General features: G+C 48.1%; 1 protein-coding gene across 1 annotated transcript in view; it reads right to left on the bottom strand.

Annotated features, from left to right (window-relative positions):
- Positions 1 to 431: 431 nt before the first annotated feature.
- The window catches only part of Upb1 (beta-ureidopropionase 1), a 27,290-nt gene continuing 10,838 nt past the window's right edge, over positions 432 to 16,883 (bottom strand). Inside the window, exons 4-8 of the mRNA XM_050139893.1 lie at positions 14,032 to 14,126; positions 10,462 to 10,623; positions 8,627 to 8,886; positions 1,248 to 1,356; positions 432 to 800 (exon numbers count right to left, since the gene is read on the bottom strand). Of these exons, the coding sequence (XP_049995850.1) occupies positions 651 to 800; positions 1,248 to 1,356; positions 8,627 to 8,886; positions 10,462 to 10,623; positions 14,032 to 14,126 (776 nt within the window). The 3' untranslated portion in view covers positions 432 to 650. The remainder of the gene's footprint in view (positions 801 to 1,247; positions 1,357 to 8,626; positions 8,887 to 10,461; positions 10,624 to 14,031; positions 14,127 to 16,883) is intronic.

A 16,883-nucleotide genomic window follows, 5' to 3' on the forward strand; every position in this document is an offset into this window, starting at 1 on the left:
TGCCGGCCTGAAGAGCTGTCTGTAGCTAGTTAACTCAGCTCTTCCTGAGGACGGCGCCCCCTGTTCAGTCATGCTGTGCGCTCTCTGACTCTCACCTGCCTTGACCCTCTTCCCACTAGTGCACACTTTCCCAAACTGACTCTCAAGGAGCTGAGGGAACCTTGAGACTGTACCAGGATGGAGGAGAGGAGAACGCGCAGGAGAACGCGGAATCAGAACTCAACCTGAGGTCTGCCTGGTCCGTGTGGCATCTCATAGACACAGATGGAGAGTGAGGTGGGAAGCTGGGGAGACTATCAAAGCCGCTCACTCCCAAGCATACCCCCCTCCCAACCTCCTCTGAGCCTGCTCCTTTCAAAGGGCTGGATATGCGCCCCCAGCACCTGAGAATTTCTTAGCTTGAGGTAGAATTCGCACACGCAAAACGAAACTCTTTCGGAGTGTGCAATCCAGTTGCATTTAATAGATGTTCATTGTTGTTGAATCATCTTTTGAATCCCAAAACATTTCCAAGTCCCCAGAAGAAAATCACGTGTTCATTATTAGCAGTTGTTCCCCATGTGCTTGCTCATTCTATCCTCCTCCTGCCTGGATATTGAGCCCCACCCCCCACCCCCCCAATTCCCGCACACATTTTAAAATTTAGCCACTTAACCCGAGCTAGGGGGTATAACCAGGTCTTCCTTCACAATGTTGGGTCGGTAGTTGGGTTTAACAGCTTCAGCAAGTTCCCGGGCATACATCTCAAGTCGCCCTGTCATCTGAAAACAAAGGATACAGGCTGGGGAGGATTTAAAAATCTATTCCTTTTTTTTTTTTTTGCCACCATCTCTGGCCACTAGGGGGCAGCCCCGGGGCAGAAACTATATTCATCCTGCTGATCGACAGGGTTATTTCAGACAGTAATAAAGACAATAATTGCCTTATGACCTCAGCATGGATGCCAGTGAAATTCAAGGATGCGAGATGACTCACACAGCCCAGCCCAGTTGACTGGAGGTGTGGTCAGGCCTGAGGCAGGATGGAGGAGAGGGGGCATGAGCTCACACCCGCCACCCCTGGGAAGGCTTGTGTCTCCAGAAAGGGTCTAAAGAGAAACCACTCTGCTTGCTGCTCCCAGAGATACTTTGTAAAAGAACTGGCCAAATACGTGAGTTCTGATTGAACTTCTGATTGAAATGGAATCCTGCATTCTCCTCAGCTGCCCAAGAAGAGGAAGGGAGGTCAGAACTTCTCATGGGCAGTACCTTGTCTGTCCAATGAGAATCCGAGTCTCTGGAATACGACCAAGGACTCACACTCAGGTCAAGTTGGGGAACAGAGTCCAGAGTCCGCATCTGGGCTCCTCCAGTCACACTAGGCAAAGCCATTCAGTCACACAGAGGGGGACATGAATTTTCTCTGTGAACTGCTGGAGGCCAGTGTAACAAACCTTGCAGTCAGGAGCCCTTCGAGGGGTCCTGGCCTTGGCCACCACTGTCTCATCCCAGCGGGGCAGGCACTGCACTCCCAGACTGCTGACCATAGGCAGCATTGGAGAGTGTCCCTAGGCCAAGGGAACCGAGTAAGGAGGAGTCAGAGCCAGGCAGAGACCCTGTGACCCGGTTCCCACTATTGTCTCAGTGCCTAGACTGGAGCCTGGTCGCAGGCAGAACGAGACAGAAGCATTTATCTCGTGACGAGCGCAAATGCCTGGAAAGGAAAAAGGATTACAGGAGCCAACCACTGTTTTCTCTAGACATGAAATTGAGATTAATCTGTGTGAGGGCGCCTAGAGTCTAAATCAAATGAAAGGGGAATTTATTGATAGCCCCTGCTCGGGCATCATCCCACCCAGGGATCCTCCCCAGCCAGCAGAGAGACTCCATCCCATCCCCTGCCTCACTGTCAGCCTCCCTCATCCTCCATGGTATAAACCACTCTAAGTCCCCTTTAGTATAATACAGATTCCTTCTATCAGTTCTAGTCCCCTAGAGGATCCCAGAATCTGTGACAATCTAATGCTGCCTCGTGGGGGGGGGGCATCATCAGTACAGTTGGGGTGAGAGGGAAGAAAGAAGAAAGATGGGCATCAAGATGGCCGCCCATGAAGGCTCTGCACCCTCCCAGGCATTGTCTCCCAACTACACACAAGGGAGCAGAGATGAGTCAGTGCCCCCTTCCTAGGTACCCAACGGGCAGGCACAGGCTGTGGAGCAGACTCCGCCCAGAGGGAGTTGGTGAAGCAGGGGAGATGAGGCCCAGCCACTGGAAAGTTCATGAACAAACCTTTGGTTCCCTCCCCAGAAGTGAACTTCACTGTGGTAGTGGTTCCTGTGAATTAAGTGCAAGGCTAAAATGAACCTCTAGGTGGCAGCACCAGGACAGTCATTCCAGATCGCCCAGCCAGCCCAAGAGAAGGATGCCAATGGCAGTGGAGGTGTTGGCAATGAATGCCTGGGTTCCTATCCTGGACTGGCCACAGTGGCTCCTTGTTAAGAGAGGCTCATGAGGAAACAAATATAGACTTCCCAGCTAGACTGACTGAAAGCTCAGCCCAGCCACTACCCTCAGACTGGTGGCCATACCTCAAACCTGCAAGCAGGGTTGCGCATAGTGACCCACGCTTTTAATCCCAGGACTTGGGTGACTGAGATAGCAGGACTCCAGGTGTGAGGCTGGCCCGGGCTGTATATCAAGTTTCAGGCTATCCTGGGCTATATAGTGGAACTCTGTCTTAAAACCTACAAACATATCTGTTTGTCCTTGCTTACATAATGGCATCTTTCTGGGTAGGTCATCTCCTTGCGGAGTCCACACAAACCATGGTCTCCATTGAGAGTCAGACAGCCTTGGAATGGCCTTCCTCTTAAACTGGGGTTTAAGGCTGTGGAGACCTTGACATGCTGTGCGGGTACCAACAGTACCCTGTCACCCAGGACTTCCCCGGCTCAGGGCTGCTTCCATTTCCCACAGAGACGGGTCTGCACAGCCATTTAGTCTGTTTTGTGCCCTTTAAGGGAGGTTTTTAGAGAAGAAAACCCTGGTTTAAGAGGAAGGCCATTCCAAGTGGCATGTGGAGATGGCAAAGTTCCTCCTCCCACCCCCTACTCTCCCACCCCCCACCCCCGTGGCTGAGTGAGTCTCAGAGGAATGGCAAAGCCTTCCAGTCCTTGTGTGTGACAGTGACAGTGAGCATAGAAAAATGTGTCCATCACAGCTTTTTCTCTCCGGATGTATGTGGCCTGAAGAGTATTGTGAAACCCGCCTCCTTGATTCAGCTGTATACAGTAATAGCCCAGCCTCCTTGTGTCTTAGTACATGGTAGCCTCACCTCCTTTCCTTGTTTATTTATATACAGTAACCACACCTCCTTGTTTATTTATATGTGGTAGCCCCACCTCCTTGTTTGTTTATATGCAATAGCCCCACTTTCTTGTTTATTTATACACACTAGCCCCGCCTCCTTGTTTATTTGTACACAGTAACCGTGCCTCCGTTTGACCGTTTGTAATAAATGCCCTGAGCTTCTGGGGTGCTGCAGCCTCTCCACCCCAGAGCCCACTCCGCTCAGTCCCAGCTTTCCTGGGTGTCTGTTTCTCTTTCTTTTATTCCCTCACATCCTCAGTTCAGTCCATCCATGGAGTCATGCCAGGCACAGTGAATCTCCACATGCTAGCCTTCATCCCTCCTGAGAAATAATTGTTACTGGAGCTTTACATGGCCTGTGAGGACTGAGCACGGGTCTGCTCTGGTCTGGCCTAACACTCCAACCCCACGGTGTTTGCATAATGTCTCCAAAAGGAAATTTCAGGCGGTACCTGGTTAACCAGCTGAAGGACCTTGGGCAGTGACATTGAGAGCCAGCATTCTGATTCCCTTACTGGCCACTCCACGGGCACAGTTGATCTATGGGTCTTTCCAACAGCCACCGAAGAGAGCAGTGGAAGACCTTACCTCAAGCAAAGATCCTTTCTTTCGCGGTGCCAACTTGGGTGCACCGTGGGATTGGTGACACCAACCCATAGAAGCAAGGGGAGAAGGTTCACTTAACTCTGACATTTCTGCGACTTCCAGCCTTTCTGTTATGAATGCCACAGCGAACACCTCACACACAACTTGGTACTCTTTGATATCACTTCCTCAGGTCACGGTTGTAGGAACACTGTTACCTTGTTAAAGGACATGTGTCCCATGAAGTATATTGTCGTCCCCCCCCCCAGAGACCAGTATAGCTTTCCCAGACACTCTTACCACACCCTTGGAAGCTGGGGATAGGGCAATTCTTAGCCAACAGATGATGTGTTGTGGTCTACCCAGCATGGGCAACCAGAGATCACCTTGCCATTGGATAGTTGCTTGTGTTCAAATCACCATTAACACCCTGCGTTGAAGCAGATTTTTGCTCTTTATTCACTAGTACCCCCGGGACCTGGAGCTGACCTCCAGCTACTGGGGTCAGAGAGTAGGGAGTTGTTGCATTCTGAGGTTGTTAGGGTCCGCCTTGTGAAGCCGGAATGTGGAGGGATGCCTCTCTCAAGAAATTAACAACTTGGGGGCTGGAGAGATGGTTCAGTGGTTAAGGGCATTGGCTGCTCTTCCAGAGGTCCTGAGTTCAATTCCCAGCAACCGCATGGTGGCTCACAACCATCTGTAATGAGATCTGGCGCCCTCCTCTGGCGTGTGGGCATATATGGAGGCAGAATATTGTATACATAATAAATAAATAAATCTTTTTTTTTAAAAAAAAAAGGCTGGAGNATGGTTGTGAGCCACCATGTGGTTGCTGGGAATTGAACTCAGGACCTTTGGAAGAGCAGGCAATGCCCTTAACCTCTGAGCCATCTCTCCAGCCCGGGGCTCCATGTTTTAAAATCGCCACGTTGCATTATCTTCATCATGGCCCATCTTAACGACACTGACCCAGAGAAGAAACAGCTTGAAATTTCCTTAACCCTGGCCTTTCCGTGGCTGCCAGCTGCTCTGTTGTGAACACCGTCACCACCACTATCACTCACGTCTCACGCCTCCCTTTTCTCTTTTTGACATCACTTCCGCGGACCACAATTCTACAAGAACAACTGGGAAAGAGCACGAACTCACGCCGTGAAGTTTTACCCCATGAAGCATCAGCCTGCTCTTCCAGAGACCGGCTTTTCTAGCTCCTCACACCCTCGAAAGCTGAAGGCTGGGCAAATCTCAGCCAAGGAAGGAGAAACCAATCATTTTTCAACTAGGCTGCTGTGGACCTAAGGAATTATGTGCCTATTACCTTGGTTTACTTCTGGAGCTAAGAAAGGTTCAAGAGAACAGATTGGGGAGGGCCTTTGCATACATAACATGAGGTAGCTCTCTAGGTTCACCCAGAAGCTTGTGCACACCCATGTGCCCAGGAAGTAGACTTCAGGTTCCTCTAGGGAAACCTGAGAGGGAGATGGAGTTCCCCAGATGTATTTAAAAATTTTTGTTACATTTTATTTCCTTATTTTGTATGTGCATATTTGGAGCTGAGGGGACAACTTGTGGCAGTTGATACTCTCCTCCCACCATGTGGGGGCCTGGGGACTGAACTCAGGTCCTCTGTCTTGGTGGCAGACGCCTTTACCCTTGAAGCCATTTTCCCAGTCACTTTCCAGAAGTCTTATACACAGCTGGTGAAGGGGGGGATACTCCACGAGGTGGTCCCAAGGTTCCACTAAGACCTAGTGGACGGACGACTAATGACCATCTTGCCTTTCAACTGACAATGGACAGTTAGCTGCATTCAAAGCGCCAGGAGACATATTTCCCAAGTGGAAAACCCGAGGGGAGACCCAAAGTACGGCCTTCACCCTTTGGCTCCAATGTACCCTTCCTAGACTCAGCCCACACCTCCATCTGCACCTAACGTAAGCAATTGGATAGCTGAGTTCTAGGTCTGTTGGGGGCCTGCTGGGAAAATTCTGAACGTGGAGGGATGTTCTTCAAAACATGAGCACCATGCTTTCAAAGCGAAAGTAAATTCAATGTTGCCTCTGACATTTAGAAGACATTGAATACAAATCCATTGAGAATGTAGAGCTTTTCCCATGACCCCAACCCTAGTGGGACAGAACACAGACATCGTAGCCAGAGAATTAAAGCCAGCACTTCCTGCTGTACCCATCCATCATGCTCTGGAGGAAGGCAGTTCCAGGTTGGAATGTTTGTACATAAATTCCTAGGGTTCTTTTAACTTGCGACGATACTTCAGAATCGCCTGGGAGATACACTTCTGGGGACATATATGAGGATATTTCCAGAGAGACTTAACTGAGCAGCGTTGCACCCTTAACCAAACTTGAGCAGTACTATGCCATGGGCAGTACCATGCCATGGGCTAAAGTCCTAGAATGAATTGAAAGGAGGGAGGAAGAAGGTGGCTGAGCAGAAGCTTCTCTACCTCCTCCCTGTAGACGCACAGCTCACCCTCCTACCGTTGTGCCTTCCCCGCCACGGGCTAAACCATGGAACCATACACTTTCCAAATAAACCCTTTCTTTATTTACTTCTTGTCTGACTTTAGGTCCCAGTAACAAGAAAAGTAACTATTCAGGTCATTGATATTGAAAGTGGGGCCTTTGCTTTGAGAAACCTGGCTATGTGGTTCACAGGCCTTTTGAGGGAATGCTGAAGTTTGGACCAGAGATGCTGGAGAATAGGCTAAAGAGAGTTAATGGGCCATTTCGGTCAGAATTGAAAAGGCCTGAATGCTAATATAAGTTCAGATGGCTAAGACTCTTCATAAAGTTCCTCTTAGGGGAGCATAGAGAGTCTATCAGGAAGTAGGGTAGACACCATTCGTTTTGGATTCTGGCAAAGAATGAGGCTCTATTTATGCCAATATACTCTCACTGGAATCTTGGACATAGCCAAATTCAAAACACATTTGTCTGGCCAAGGTAATTTCAAGATAGCATAGCATTCAGGCTTTGGCGTGGTTACTCCTCTCTGCTCTCATCCACATTTACAGTGAGAGAAAAGAGACTGCTTGAGGAAAGGAGGAAGACACAGGTGTCTTGAGGGTGGAATCCAGCTTGGAAAAAAAATCAAATTTATTTGAAAAGAAAGATACTGAATTGATACAGATTCCTTGCAATGGGGCTTTTAAAGGCCAATGAATGAAGCTATGAAACCTAAGTTGCTATGGAGACCCCAGGACACTGGAGATGTGGGGACTGTGAGCCGTCAATGGAAGAGATCTGCAGGCATGGGAAGGAGCTGGCCCAAGAGAGAGCTACATGGTCTGCCTGAGGCAGAACTAAAAGGGCGGGCTTACTCAAGATTGTAGGAGCCCAGGCGATGCCATCAAGAGCCTCAGATTCCAGACATGGTGTTTTAAGACTTGGTGGTTATTTCCGCTGGGCATCAGTCTTGCCTGGTCTGGCTTTTCCTTGTTAGGCTCCCTTTTAAAATCGGAATGTTTGCTCTGTGATATTATATATTGGGATTGGGATCCTCTCCCCCACCCCACAGAGATTCACAGATATCTTTGAGTCTCAAAAGAGACTCTGGATTTTTGAGCAATGTTGGAACCGTTGAGACAACAAGGAACCACAGTATGAGATAGGCCTAGGGCCCAAGGACCAGCAGTGCAAAGTTGTGAGTTAAAAGTCATGTATTTGAGTGTGAAGTACAGCAAACGGACTTATGATGGCTAATCTGCATTGTCAACTTGGCAGCCACAGCCTCTGGCGAGCCTATGAGAGCAGCTCCACAGATATTTGAGAGGAAAAAACGACCCACCCTAAACCTGTAGCCTTGCAAGCATCCAACCATGAGCTGGGCTCCTAGACTAAGTAAAAAGTAGGAAATGAGAAAACCTGCCGCCCACTGATGTCCCTTTGCTTTCTGACTGAGATGACCAACCGGCCACCTCAAGCTCCTCCTCCCTTCCCCGTCATAATGTCCTAAACCTTCAAGCCGCGAGCCAAAATAAACCCTCCTCTCTTTGAGTCTTGTGAGCCGTTCATTCATGGCCATGACAAATAGACATGTAACCCTCCCAATGCTTAGCTTAAGTGGAAGGGAGACAAGGCACAATCTCAGCCACGTGGGCGATCTCAGCCAACTCCCTGCCTTGCACTCCTGCTCATGCGCATGAGCTCACCTGCTCCAGCCCTCAGCAAAGCAGTCTGACCTCTATTAGAGATGAAGCTGGGGCTCAAATACTTGCTGTTACATACTACTAAAGGGAACCTCTCCACTGGTTAAATCAAGTCTCCTGGATTATCCTGTGCCTCTGGGCAGTGTTACTCCCTCTGGGCCACTACTCTGGAGGACTGCCCTTCCTTCCGGGCCTGGCAGAGTCAGGGCTCAGGATTCTGAAGACCCTTGTCCGGAGGTCATGCTGGCCAGGCACCCAGTGTGCTCCACTTAGGAGTCAGGCTTTGAGATTCCAGACCATCATGCAGGAGGGTGGTTGTATTGTCTTTGTCCCAATGTTCAGAATCCCAGCAAAACTTGCTGCCAATGGTAGAATGGCTCTTTGGGGAGATCAGATTATGCAATGGTCACGTTGAGCACCCCCCCCCTACTGAAAAACTGGTTCAATGTGCAACAGCCAATCAATCGCAGGGCGGCTCAGGGCGGCGAGCTAGACAGCCTGCTCACTATATTTTAGGAAAGCCATGTCTGAATCCCACAGGTTGACCCTGGCCAGGCCTGAGGTGGTGAATGAGGTCCAGAAAGCGCCCCCCCCATCTCTGCCCCCAGTGACCTGAGTTCTCCAATGGTGGCTGAGGGGTTGAAGATGATCTCTGCTCCATTGATGCTGTACATGAGCCAGTTGAGGGGATGGTGCCGCCCGTAGCAAATGTTCACGGCAATCCTGCCAAACTGGGTCTGGAACACGGGGTGGCCCAGGTTTCCCTCCATGTAGTAAGTGGACTGAAAAGAACAAAGAGCTCTACGTTGGTGCCTCAGAGTGGAAACAGCTCTGCTTTCCTCAGCCTCGGCAGAAGTGAGTATCACCAGTCTAAAATTAACATTGGGGTGTTGATGTTCCAGAACTGCAGTGTTAACACACACACAAAACCCAGACACAATAACAAAGCAACCCCAAGGGGGAGAACACAATGGCCTAGTATTTAACCCACGATTTGCTTTGTGGTAGATCACATGACTTCCTGAAGAACCTATGGGACGTTTTTAATCACCATACAAGAAAAGGTTGTGGTCAGGTCAATGTTAACGTGAATGACCGACCTCAGCTCCTTACACAGAATGCTAGAGGTGAAAAGACCCAGCCAGGGCAACTCTTCCTGTTTGGAAACTGTATGTCACTTGAATTGGTTTGGGACTTTCCCCACTGACTAAGACTAAACCCGAGAGTAAAACACACCCTCCACACAGCAGCCTGGTATCCTGCCGAGGGTTCCCTGTAGGACAAGCAAATGGGAACCTTATTCTCCCTCCTCCTCTTCTCTGCCTGACCCCTGAGGCTGCCACTTCCAGGACTTGATGGAGATCTAGTTGAAGGGATGCTAGAGAGCACGCTGGGTTCCAAACAGATCAGCTCCTGGAGCTTTAGGCTTTCTCTCATTAATTTCAAAACTGGCCAGGTTAGATAGCAACCAGGATATGGACCCTAAACAGATCCTGCTCTAGTCAGGCCAGGGGTGTCTGCAGGGAGCTAATGATTAACCACGGGGTAAACAAGCAAGGAGTGTGTCTGTCCCACCCCACCTCCAGCTGCTTCTTAGAAACACCGGCTCTTCTGTCTCGCCATAGCCCTGAAGATGGCTTCTCACCTTGCTGGCCAGCCCAGCCTGAGAGCAGTGTGAATCCTCAATCCAAGGATGCAGTGTGGGTGCTAAGGATGGGGGTGGCACACCCCAAACTATTGGTTCTCTTGAAAAGTCATGTTCAAATTCGGATTTAGTATTCTGGCATTATATAGAGTCCATTTTCTTCTGCCTAATGCCTTCGGCCACCATCCCACTACTTGTGAGTTGATATTTAACAATCAAAACAGTCCCTCTCTGAGAATTCTTCACACCAGTGAGCCAAAGGCGTGCTGTGTAACCACTGCTGTGCACAGACATTCAAAGACACCTGAACATGTGCTAACTGAGATACCATGTAAGTCACGAAGAACAGCATCCACCGAAACTAGGATTATATCACGGTTGCCTAGGAGCTCAGAGCCCCTTTCCTAGGGCTCACAGGAATAATCTCATATTTGTGCTCTCTTTACTCGCATTTTAGCTTCTGAACCAATTCCCTCAAGGGAATATTGCAGAAACTCAGATCAAGTCCCTCCACATGTATATGACATATGTATAAATCCCATGCTACTGAAAGTTTTTGGGGCTCTAAGCACCTCATGCCCATGTGATGCAGGGCAATGCTATCAGACTCTCTGGACCCTACAACGGCATTGCCCTGCAGCGTCGCGTGCCACAGCATCTGGCACAGGATTCCTGCCCGAGAAAGGCCCGAGGAGCTCTGATTGGCACTCACCTCATTGAAGTCGCCCACTCTGGGGATGTGGTTCTTCCTGGTCTTTCCCATGACCGCTCCTGAGTTGGAGATCACCACAGCTGTGTTCCACAGAACTCCCCCGTGATCGCGATCTCGTTCCAAAATCGGAGACACCACCACCATATTGTGCTTCTTTGCCAGCTGGGGGAATTGAAAACCATGAAGTTCCTCTTTCAGGTGAATTATTACTTCTTTTTTTAAAACTGGAGAGGAATTTAGCGATGTTCCTAAATAGTTAGACTTGGTTTTTGGCTACTACTTAAAGCAGTGTTTTTAAAAAAGTACTAAATGTCAGCGTTGTCTTGATACCTAGAGCTGGTTATTAAGAATAATCAATAACAAGGCTGGAGAGATGGCTCAGTGGTTAAGAGCACTGCCTGCTCTTCCAAAGGTCCTGAGTTCAATTCCCGGCAACCACATGGTGGCTCACAACCATCTGTAATGGGATCTGGTGCCCTCTTCTGGCCTGCAGACATACAGACAGAATATTGAATAAATATTGAATAATAATGAATAAATAAATAAATATTTTTTAAAAAAGAATAATCAATAACAAGATATGGTGGCACATACTTTTAACTCTAGCATTCATGAGGCCAGCCTGCTCTACACAGTGAGTTCTAGGCCAGCCAGGACTACACAGTGAGACCGTGTGTGTGTGTGTGTGTGTGTGTGTGTGTGTGTGAATTTGAACAATCATCCTTGTGCAAAGCTGGGATGAGACTATAAAGTGATTTAGGCACTCTAGGAAATTAGTGGAAGTTCCTTAATATTAAACAGAGAATCGTGACACAGTACCATTCATGCATATACTGAGAAGGCAGGCACTCAGTGAGACAGGTCTACAAACTGATGAGCCCATATTCAGAGACGCACTACTGGTTATCATTAACAGCCAAGAGGTGGAAGCAGTTTTACTCTCTGCCATCAGATGGAGGGCTGAGCAAAATGTAGTGTCTGAAGACAATGAGATTTTTTATCTACTCATATAACCCAAGGAATTCCTATCATATGCTAGAAGACCAAATGGACCTTGAGAGCACTATGCTAAATGACATCATCCTATGAAAATGCAATATATGATTTTTTTTTTTTACCTATAAAGGAACCCTAGAGTAATGAAATTCACAGACATAGAAAGTAAAAGGTGCTTCTCAGGGGCTGGCGGGGAGAGACACCAGGAGACTCTCTAATGATACAGTGCTTTAGATTCCTGGCACTGGAGTCAGATGGTCTATGGCACAGCAGTGGGGACACATAGGCAAAAGCATGGTGGGTAGCAAGTTTTACATTCTTCATACAATGAGTTGGATTCTTGAGTTACCCTAACCAAGGAGAGGGCACAAAGGCCAGAAGAGGCCATGTTGGGGGATGTGGTGGTTTGAATAGGTTGGCCTCTGTAGACTCTTGGGTTTGAATGCTTTGGCTATAGAGAGTGGCACTGTCAGGAGGTGTGGCCTTGATGGAGGAAGTGTGTCATTAGGGGGGTGGGCTTTGAAGTCTTATATGCTCAAGCTATGCCCGGTGTGGAACTCAGTTCTCCTACTGTTGCCTGTGGATCTGTATCTAGAACTCTCAGCTACTTCTCCAGTACCATGTCTGCCTGCCTGCTGCCTTGCTTCTTGCCTTGATAATGGCTTAAACCTCTGAAACTGTAAACCAGCCCCAATGACATGTATTCCTTTATAAGTGTTGCCATGGTTATGGTGACTCTTCATAGCAATAGAAACCCAGACTAAGACAGGGCGTGTACTGTGGAATGGGAGGGGAAGCTTTGGATCAAGATACATTGTATACATGTATTAAACTGTCAAAGAATAAATGGAAGATATTTAAAGATAAATAAAATGGAGTCAGGTATGATGGTAGCTAACACCTGTAATCCTAGAACTTGGCAGGCTGGGGTGAAGAGAATTATGAGTTTATGACTAGGTTGGGTAACATAGTGAGCTCCAGGCTACTAAGCCTAGAGGAAGACCCTGTCTCCCAAAGATTTGTGATGAATTATCATTATTCTTCTTATCTACACCAAGATATCTTGCCATTGAGTCTGTTTTGTGCTCTGATACCAAGAGTAGAAAGCAGGGGACTCATAGAGAACAGAGATTTGTCCTTGGCGTTCTGGACCCAAGGAAGTCAGTCCAACAGCAGCAGTCAGCAGCTGCTGGGCCTCTGTGTGGAATCATCCGAGGGTGGGGGCAAGAGAGGAGGAAGAGGCTGAACTTGCTTTTGTTAAAAGAAAAACACTCTGGCGCTAAAGAAAAACACTCACGGGAGCTTAATCCTCACGACCTGACCACCATTAACATATGCCTCCTGACAACACTCATCTTACATATTTCTACCCCAGCAACTTCAGGGAACACATTCAAGCCACAGCAGGCACTAAATTCTTTCTGTCTCCAATACGGACATCAGGACCTGTTGACTGAGCAGCTTCAGATGGTCGCTTGTTCTCCGCACCACCTAAGCCACCATTACCTGTGACCTCAGTGAAGGACGTTGGTCCTTCTTGAGTCTTCCTGGCAGCAGCTCTAACCACACTCTCCCTCAAGCCCTCATCTAGGCTTACTGATGGAAACAGTCCTCACCCGGGCCCCTTTCTTTTACCACAACAATGAATCAATAGCTCGATGAGAGGCTTTCCCCCTAGCTTGAGAGAACGGATGTTTAGAATCACCATTTTGTCCTGATAAAAATCAGCGCGGCTACGGCAGGGCTCTGCCCCAGACTCTCGGGCAAAGTCTGAATGAAAAGAGAAACAAAAGTGTTGCTCTTAGAGCCAAAACAAGGACTCATCGCCAGTAATCCCTTGGCTACATGGGCTTTTCTGATAATGGCTTTACTAACATATAATTCACACGGCACAGAATCATTCTTTCAAGGTGTATAAATCACTGGTGTTTAGCATATTTCCAGAGTTGTGCAACTATTCCAACAGGCTGAATTTGGCACATTCTGATAGCCCCTCATGGAATCCCTGCACCCTACAGCAGTCACCCCCCTTCTTTCCTCATCCTCATACCCTGCTTTTCCCCCTCCTGTCTCCAGAGATTTGACTATTGCGGGCAGTTTGGATAATTGGGATCAGACCACGCGCGTCACAGGGTTTTCATCAGGAAAACTGAAAACCAGTTCCTACACCATGAGACAGACCGTGTATTGACACTTTCGCCGAGTTACACAAACAGCAAGCGGGGCGGGCAAAGGTCTAGAGGAGATAAATGTCACTTAGCCCTGCGTGCTAGCGTTGCCGTTTGCCAGATTTTCCATGAAGTCACTCCAAACCATCCCTCCCCGGGCTGCAGCTCTGCCCACAAATAAAGCCGAGGAGAGCTCTTGTAGCTCTGAAACCAGGAACTTGAGCGAAAGGAGACCCCGCAACAAGGAAAGTATCAAAGTCCCAGCTAATCTCATCTGGCCAAACAAGCACAGCTGTATTTTCCACAGTGAAAGGGCACATCTGACAGCTGCAGTTGTGCTCACAACCTGCGTGGGTTTGCCCGCCAACCCCCCCCCCCACTCCGAGGAGCACAGTTCATGTGTCACCTTCTGACAGAACCTGGTGGTGAGCCCATCCTCTGCCGACTCAGCAAATTCTGTCCATGGCAGTTTCTCGCGGGTACAAAAAGCAAAGGGCATATCTAGGAGAAAGAGAAAGGTTAGCAATGAATCCTATGGTGCCCTAGTGAGTGTCCTCAGCCCAGAGCATGTCAACACTGGGGTCTTTCTTTTCCTGGGGACAGGGAGATGATACTACAAGAGTTGGAGAACTACTGGGCGGGATGCGTGTGCCCAAAGATAAAGGCAGCACCTCCACGATCTCTAGCTAGACCCTGCCAGGGCTTTAATTCGGTGGAAATATTTTATTAAACTGTGTTTTGTTGGTTTATTTGATTGTGGTCTGCTATGTTTATTGGGGGGGCGGGTCCTTGGGAAAACTGATCATTCTAGCACTGACTACACCACCACATATCTGTTTTATCAGTGCTAAGGATTAGACCCAGGGCCGTACGTGTGTTGGACAAATGCTCAACCACCGAATCACATCCCTAAACCAAAAGCCACTGGTTTGTATTTGCTTTGTTTTCCAACACTGGATACATACACATACAGCAACAATACAGAACGTGTGTCGTCCCCATGCATACGATGCTCACAACAGCATTTCCAGCATGTGGGTCAGAGGGATCACACTAGGAGAAGACCCGGGGCTCTCAGCTGTGTATGATATTGTTATAGTACCCGGGGCACAACTGAGGCACGCAACAATGCAGTTATCTTTATATCTGCCATTGTGGACACAACCTGATATGTGGCCATGATTAACTATGTCTTTCTTGTCCTGGAAGCAGCAGCGTGGTGGTAGGGCACCTATCCAGCATACTTGAGGCTTGGCTAGATCCAGACTCTCCACTACAGAAATGCAAATGTTTTTCAATACTAGTCATGCTGGGTGTCCTGCCGCACGTTTCCTGGGAATCCTGGATCCATCCTCTCTTCTCTATTCACATTCTCTGCCCATTGCCCTGGTTGTTCGCTACTTTGTTGTTATTTGTTTGTTTTTTTCTTGATTTGAAATACTGTGTATGTTGACTGGGCCCATTCGTTATGTTTGTTTGTTTATGTTTTGTTTTTTGAGACAGAGCTTCCCTGTGTAGTCTCAGCTTTCCTGGAACTCTGAAGACCCTTGAATTTATAGAGCCCCACATGCCTCTGCCTCCTGAGTGCTGGAATTAAAGGCATGCACCACCCCTGTCTGTCCCCATTCAGTAGTCTTTAGCTTCCTGTCTTACAGAAACCCATCTTCTTTGTTTTAAATTGACTAACTGAATGGATGTTTCCCTAGATGTTTGTTGTTGCTCTTGTGGCTCCAAAATGACCCATTTTCAAGAAACACATCACCTCATGACATGACCTGGTTGTGTTTAGCATTGGCATGGAGTTTGTGGCCTATTTAGGGAATCACAACAATGGCCAGTGTTGGCCAAACATGGTGCCTACCATGGGAACGGACAGTTCAACTCGCACGCCTTGCAAAGCAGGTGTGATCCTTTCCCCTTCATATCAAAGAAAGAGATGCCACAACTTTACATGTCTCCCCGTCTCAGTAAGCCTGATCCCAAAGCCACACTGAGCAAGCTTGCTACCAAAAGCTCTGTCAGCCACCCAGATACACAGCAGGCAAAAGATGTCGTCAACAGAGTCCAGGAAACCTTGGTTCCAGAATCGAGATTCTCTGAAGTCCTTTCAGTCCAGACAAGAGAACTATTTTAAGGAAGCCAGCAAGAAGAACTGCTAATAACAAAAATATTCCCTAATGACCATTAATTCTCAGCTTCCAGAACATAAGAAGTGACTTAAGCGTCCCCAGAGAACAGCATTTCCCATGCTGATTTCATTTCAAGTTGCTGCGGGTTCCAGATTTCTGTTTCCCTTTGAGTGACTTCTTTTCCTGTATACATAAATATCCTGATACAAATAAAATTGCCAAAGAGAAGCTATTGAATGGAAATTAAAGGAAGCAGGGGTTACAAAATCCCAGTCAGGTTTTTCAACTAGAGAGTGAAAGGTTTCACATTCTCAGACCTAACATTGAGTCAGCCTCATGACTGAGACATTACTTTGTTCTTAAGAACTGCTGGCCTAGAGCAAAACACATTGATTATACCAGACAGAGTGCTACATACCCAGAACCCCAGGACTCAGAGGGTAAGTCAGGATCGTCCTGAGTTTGAGGCCAACCTGGGCTACATAGAGAAATCCTGTATCAAAAAAAAAAAAAGCAAAGAGAATGAGATAGTTTATGGTCTTGGAAGGTGTACTAGCTACCTTGTTATTTCTGTGATAAAAATATCATAACCACAAACAACTTACAGGAGAGTTGATTTTGGTTTACAGTTCTAGAGGGAGATCCCATGATGGTGGGGGAGGTACGACAGCAGGTAAGCAAGCAAGCTGGGAGGTCAGATTTCTGAGCTCACCCACACATAGAAAGGAGAGAGGAGAGAGAAGAGAGAGAGAGAGAGAGAGAGAGAGAGAGAGAGAGAGAGAGAGAGAGAGAGAGAGAGAGGAGCTTCGCCCACTCCCGCTCTCTTCCTGCTCTTCTCCTGAAGAGGTCTTTGTCTCTGTCTCTCTTCCCCACTTCCTCACCCTTTCCCCTTCTCTCAATAAACCCCTCACCTAAGCTCTGTCTGCATGGCATGTTTGTCCCTCACCACTGGCTCTCACAAACTGCCGAGGTTTGGACCCACCTGCTGCCAAGGCCCCTTCCATGCAGAAATTATAGCAGGTTTAATAATGAGCTGAATGGCCAATGGCTAGGCAGGAGAGGACAGGTGGATCATCAGCGAGAGAGAGAGAGAGAGAGAGAGAGAGAGAGAGAGAGAGAGGGAGGGAGG

Source organism: Alexandromys fortis, unplaced genomic scaffold, assembly GCF_014885135.2.
Source record: "Alexandromys fortis isolate MF-2015 unplaced genomic scaffold, M_Fortis_MF-2015_v1.1 scaffold_9, whole genome shotgun sequence".
Lineage (NCBI taxonomy): Eukaryota > Metazoa > Chordata > Mammalia > Rodentia > Cricetidae > Alexandromys > Alexandromys fortis.